At 60.7% G+C, this 6380-nt stretch overlaps 1 protein-coding gene across 1 annotated transcript; it reads right to left on the bottom strand.

Annotated features, from left to right (window-relative positions):
* Positions 1–213: 213 nt before the first annotated feature.
* Positions 214–1440, bottom strand: LOC107508422 (protein S100-A7-like). The gene is made up of 2 exons (XM_016140198.2): positions 1300–1440; positions 214–432 (listed from the first exon to the last, which is right to left on the bottom strand). Exons 1-2 carry the CDS (start codon positions 1438–1440, stop codon positions 268–270), a joined length of 306 nt encoding a protein of 101 aa, XP_015995684.2. The 3' UTR covers positions 214–267.
* Between the last annotated feature and the right edge of the window lie 4940 nt (positions 1441–6380).

Here is a 6380-nt window from a genome sequence, read left to right as displayed (position 1 = left end):
CCTCTGGGACCGGGCAAGCCGGCTGCACCAGGAGGTGGGGCTGAAGTGGACACGAGCCCAGCTGAGAGAACCAGCTGGTTGTGCTGGAGTCCACGGGGACGCCACCCCGTGACACATCCCTGCATAAAGCTTCTCCCTAGGAATTCTCTAATAATGTCGCCAAGAAGTGGCAGTGTAAAGAGCCAAGAGAAGGAGAGACAAGGCCAGTGTTCGGGGGAAACACACTTTATTGATCATGGGGTGTCAGGAGGCCCTGGAGGGCGGGGCTCACTGGCGCCCCCCGGAGCAGGCCGGCGCTCCGTGGCTCTGTTTGTGGTAGTCCGTGGCGATGTCCCCCACGACGGACAGGAACTCGGAGAACTCGATCTTCTTATCCTTGTTCTGGTCCTTATCCTCGAAGATGTGGGCCAAGTAATCTTTGCCCTTTTTGTCCTGTGGGCGAAGACGCAACACGAGACAAGTTCAATCCCCAGTGCCGCGGGTGGAGTGGGGGGAGGCGGAGGCGGGGCCGGGAGAGCAGGACCTGGGGCTGTGGGGTGCTGGGGGACTGGGCGAGCACAGGGCTGGGGTGGAGTGAGCATCACCCTGAGCTCCCTGAGGGGGAGTTTTTGGCCCACACGCCAGCGTGCATGAGGGACCCAGCAGGGTGTGCTCTGCCCAGAGCCGCCGTGACCAGCGAGCTGCTGGGTGGGTGGTCTCTAACGAGACCCTGCTGGGCAAGGGCACCCTCTGCCTGAGCTCCCACCAGGGACCCACAGCTGGCTTCACCCCGTGCCTGTCCTCCTCCGCCCTCTCTCTGGACCCTTGAATCATGCCACCCTGAGGTCCCTCTGCGCCCTGCCCAGTGTCTGTGTCCCTCAGTAATGGCCACTTAGTGACCAGTTCAGTGCAATCTGATTGTCAGACGGAATCAGGCCTGGAACGAGCTTTCTCGTCGTCCAGAAGGGTGCTCAATGCTGTCACCACGGGTGCCCATCACCCGCCTCTGGTCTCAGGAGGCCAGCGGGAGCCTCGAGGGTCAGGGCCTGAGCCCACGGGCGCCAGGCTCCCAGAGGGAGTGGGACAGGTGCAGGGCCCTCGGGGGGGCACCGTGCAGCCTCCTCACAACGACCAAACCACACTCTGCCACACTCATCATGTCCCGCAACCCGATGACTAGGCAGGATATGAGGTCCCAGAGGCCCTCTGGCCGCTGTGACTAGTGAGGACGGGAGACTGGGAGTGCCCTGTCCAAGGCACCAGCAAAGCATCCTCGGCCACGCCAGGGCCCGCGCAGGGCGGGCAGCCCCCCCGACTCACACAGGCACTGAGGAAGGTGGGGAAATTGTCCTGCAGCATCTTGATCAGGCCGGCCTTGTCCATCATGTCGTCGGGTTTGACGTATGTGTGGAACAGGTCAATCATGCCCATCACGGTCTTCTCAGCCTGTGTGTAGCTCATCGTGGCTTTGGAAGGAGCTGCCGGAGAGAACAATGGGACCTTGGTCACCCTTGCCCACTGTGGTCTCTAAGTCAGGACAACAGGGTGGGACAGGGAGCCAGTGCAGGGAGCCCAGGGGGAGCAGAAGGACCTATGTCCTCTAGGAAGTGGGTGACATGCTCAAAGTGAGGCGGGCAGGACCAGGCCTGGCAGCGGGGCGCAGGCAGGTCGCGTTCCAGAGGAGCCGGAGGAGGACACGGGAGCCCTCCGGACACTCCCCTGGCTGGGAGCAGGCGGGGACCTGTGGTTGACCGGCCCAACCCTGCTAGGAGCAGGTCACCTCACAGGCAAGGCGGTGGGGTGTCGGGCCCGGGGTGGGGAGGGCCGAGCTGGCCATGTCAGGGTCACCGCTCCCCAAGGTTGGGGTGCAGAGAGGGCCTGCGGAGACCAGAGTCTGCAAGGCAGGTGAGTCCCGACAGGAGATGAGACTAGGGGCACAGGACAGCTGTGTCCTCAGCTCTTCCGGGGACGTTTCCCCAGAGCTGTCCCTGCGGAGGCAGCCAGCTCGGGAACAGTCTGGTCCGGTCACCGTGCTGCGGGTGAGGACCGCAGCGGGGGAGCCATGGCCCCGTAAGGCGCAGTGCCTAGCCTGGCCCCGGCCCTGAACCCCCCGTGGCCGCCGCGTACCCTCCGGGTACCCCAGAGCACGCTGTGTCCTGAGCGCTCGTCCTGGACGGGGCCCGTCAGGCCGACTTACCAGAGCAGAGCACGGATCACCGAGGGAAGGACGAGTGAGATGTGCTTCTGGGCGACACCGGTCCCTTTATAAGGCTGAGCCTTGCTCCTCCCCGGGCCGGTGCCCTGGGCCTCGGGTGCCGTGTGCTTCCTGGAGCAGGGCCCACTCAGCTGCGCGGGACACACCTAGGAGTGTGTGCTCAGCCTTCCCGTAAAACCCCAGGCGCTTCCCTCCCAAGGGACAACACCTAGAGCCTCATCCTGTCCCGAAGATGATCTGGCTCTGGGAGGCCAGTGGGATGTGTCACAAAGGGATAGGACTTTGGGCAGAGAAACTGGGTTTCTGGACCTCAAGGGCAGGAGTTTGGAGTCCGAAGGCCCGCGTGTGCTGCTGGCTCCTCCCCCGCACGGTCCCCTTCTGTGCTCGAGTCACGTGGCTGCCCCCCCGACCCCCGCTCACACCCTTGACACACGCCAGGTGCACGGTGCCCGCCGCCCCTCACTGATCCTGGACCTTCGTGACCCAGTGACATGGCGCTGTCCCCTCAGGTCCAGCAGGGCAGCGCAGTGTCGGGACTGAAGCCCACGTCCCCGTGTGGGCAGCTGGTGGACGGCAAAGCCACATCTCACCCCGGACGAGCCTCACTCAGCCTCACTCTTGAGCCCTCCAGACATCTCGGTCACCCCAGGACCCTCCCTCGGGGACTCAGTGTCCCGGGGACAGAGTCAGGGTCTCTTCACTGCCAGCTTCACATCGAGTCCCACTGGTGCCCCCGAGGGTGACCGGTGTCATGACCCACGGTGACTCTGAGGGAATACAGAGAGGGTGGTAGGCACTGCATATCACCTGCGGTGAGGGGAGGCTGGAGGTCACCACCCTCTGTCTGAGCTGAGCCCCACACTGCTGAACATCACTCTGCCACGTGAGGGGTGCCCGGGGTCCCCAAGGCAGTGGCGGTGATGGCCAACATGGATGAGCCTCGGGCAGGACTTGGGCAAACTTAGCTCCCCGCCCACGTTGATGACTTTGAGAAACCTTGGTGGCCTTCCTCCTGCTCTATGCAAATCTGTCTGCACAGGAGTCAGTGGCCCTGCCCCGGGGTCTTCCGCGTCCCACCCCGCAGTGGGGTGGCCCGGCCACGTGCAGGAAATGTGAGCTTGGAGGTCACGATGAGGCCTGGGGCCTCCGGGACCTGCCCTGCTGACTCACGAGGCCTTGTCGCCTGCTCTCTGCTCCCCTTAGCACATCCTGCTAGGGAGCGGGGGGGCTCTGCCGCCTCGGGGGGCATGGGAAGCGGCCCCACGTTCAGTGGTACCGGCCTTCCCACCGCACTGGCCCCTACGCCGAAGCCCAGCTTCCTGTCCTGGTGACGTCCCCGTCTCCACCAGCACCAGCTCCTACCCGATCACTCGGGACCCACCCTCACCCCAGAAAGCCTCGGGGGATAATGCACAGGAACTCCAGACAGGTAGGCCTGCCTGCAGGGATCACACACGCACTACCACTCACCGCCGCTGTAGACCTCGACTTTTGAGCCACGTCAAATGCTTACAATTAGTTATCAATATCGTTTGTCAGTTTCCTTTTGCTCAGGTCTCAGCCTCTATGTCAGAGGCCGATGTTTCCACAGTCCTCAGGTCACGGGGTCTGAACATCATCCTCTGTTCCCGAGTCTCTCATATTTTATCTATTTTCCTCTCATCTCTATTTGCTTTTAATTCCTCCCAAAAAGTGATACATTTTTTCACTCCTTTGTTACCGCTCTTGCAAATGTGAACAGTTCTCTTGGTCCGTGTTTGGCTTGTGTTTTTTGTTTGATATGGATCAATCACACAGAAAAGTACAACGAGCAAATATCCACCGCCCAGTGAATCACCTCTGACACCGTGACTATCACCAGGCCAGTGAGGGAGCATGCCCAGCGCCCCCTCCAGTCACCGTCCCCCCCCACGGTCCCCAATAACCTGATCTGATCACTCAGGATAAGGCTCTCTGATTGTCTTTGTATTTTGTCTCCTATCCATACATCCCTAAACACTGAAGTTTTCCCTGCTTTCCATACATTACGTGAATGAAACATGCTCTGTCTACTCTTCCGTGTCTGCCTTGTTTTGCTCAATGTTCAATTCATAATTTCCCCGGGTCAGTATTCCTCTGTACGGGTGTGACAGCATCGCCAAGAATTCTGCCTCGGATGCCCCACGCTCTTCATGGTCTTGACTTCCTGCTCAGGGGACCAGGGGATTTGACTGTGACCTCATGTTCGCCTGGGTATCGGTCACACTTTCTGGTGAGGGGTAAGGAGGGCCCAGGGCGGGCCCCGGATGTGTCAATCCTGCGTGTCAGGGAATGAGGTGGGGATGAGCCTCAGAGCGCAGAGCCCAGTTCCCGGCCCAGAGTCAGATCAGTCCTGTTAGCTGTCAGGGACACCTGTGCTTGCAGCCATGTGACTAATAGCCAAGTCACACCCCCTCATCTCCCTTATCACTCGCCACCATCAGGGAGACTACAGGACATTCCAGTGCCTCTGGAGACTTGCCTTCCGCGTGCAGGGCGGCTTGGCTGCAACCCTCTCTAACGCTTCGGGCGTCTGGAAGGAAGGTTGCTTCTGGTCGGCCACGCAGGCATTGCGGGGTCGTACCCGATAACGAAAGAAGCGCCATCGATGAACGATCTGTGCCAAGCCCTGAGCTGATGATTAACTCCCCAGAAAGCAGCCTGAGGTTCTTGGCGTTACACCCTGGTTCTCTCCCAGTATGTGAGTCCGATGTTAAAAATGACCCTCACGCACTGCTTTTGCTGCCTCCCAAAACGATGTTTCGATACGTTATTTTCATTTTCATTGCGTTCCCATTATTTTTCACTGTCTCTTGAGACGTCCTCCTCCACCCACGCATTATCTGCAGGTGTGTTGCTTGATCAGTACAGGTTCTGGGGTTTTTCCAGCCACTTTTCTATTAGGATTTCCATTTCATCCCCGCTGCAGCCTGAGAGCACACATCACACTCCTTCTATTGTCTTGCGTCGGCCGAGACGTGTCTCTTTGGCCCAGAACACAGTCCCTCTCGGCGAGCGGGCCGCACGAGCCTGAGTGGCACCTGTTCTCTGCCGTCATAGATAAAGTCGTCTCTCAGAGTCAGTTGGATCCAATCGATTGATGACGCTGTTCGAGTCGCCTGTGTCCTGACTGCTTTCGGTCCTGCTGGAGCCTTCGTTTCGGTCGAGGGTCATCGACGCGCCGACAGAGTCGTGTCGGCTTCTCCCCGCAGGGCCCTCGGTTTCGCCTCCCGCATGTGACGCGCTGTCGCCAGGCGCATGCGCGTTGAAGTTGCCGCGTCTTCTCGGAGAACTGGCCGCGCGATCCGATCGTCCTCCTTGCTCTGAAGTCCGCTGTGTCTGAAACTAATAGTTAGTTAACTAAAAACTCTAGCTTCCTTTTGATCGGGTCCTCACTGTGGGGCAGTGACCCTATCTGGGGGGCCAGGAAGGCCCTTCTGCCAGGTGCCTGATCACGAGGTAGCCAGGTAGGGGGAGGGGTGGGAGATTGTCCAGGTCGCGGGAAGCCTCCGTGGTGGGAAGGAACACGGCCTTGATGGAGGAGCCGGAAGGGGGCGGGAGCAGATGGCCCGTCGGGGCACGGGGAGGGGTGGTGGGGAGAGGGACCCCATCAGATAGCAGTGGCCGGATCTCCCAGGGCTCTGACCGGCAGGCAGCTTGTGCTTCATTGAAAAGGCGCATCTTTTTCTGTAGGAGAGTGGCCTAACATGAGCAACTCAGAGATGAGGATGGGGCTCTTGTCTGTTCATGGCTGTATCGCCAGGGGTCCGCGAGATCCAAGTCGCTCTCTGCCGAATTAACTATATCTCTATGATGTAAGCTCTCCTTTATTATCTGCTGGTGCTTGGTGGTGGTGAATGAGCCTCCATCTGAGCAAGGCCCGGGACAGCCACCGGATTTGGAGAGGAGCTGCATGGAGGGCCTGGCGGGAGGGATGCGGGTGGGGTGGGGGGTCCAAGGAGCCGCCCCACCCCCTCGCCGGCTCCGCCGCAGGAAGGTGGACTCGGGGAGCCGCTGCCGGCCCCGAGCGCGTCTGATGCCCCGTCGCACCCGGGAACCGCGACCTCGCCCTCCACGCCCTGCTCTCAGCCCGGCCTGGCTACGCTGCCATGCCAGAGGCGCCACCCGCTTGGGGAGGGCACCTGGGAACAATGAGCCCTTGGACGCC

The sequence above is a fragment of the Rousettus aegyptiacus genome, unplaced genomic scaffold (assembly GCF_014176215.1).
Source record: "Rousettus aegyptiacus isolate mRouAeg1 unplaced genomic scaffold, mRouAeg1.p scaffold_m13_p_17, whole genome shotgun sequence".
In the NCBI taxonomy this organism is placed as follows: domain Eukaryota; kingdom Metazoa; phylum Chordata; class Mammalia; order Chiroptera; family Pteropodidae; genus Rousettus; species Rousettus aegyptiacus.
Note: the sequence above shows the minus strand (reverse complement) of the source record. Positions and strands in the feature narration are given on the sequence as shown.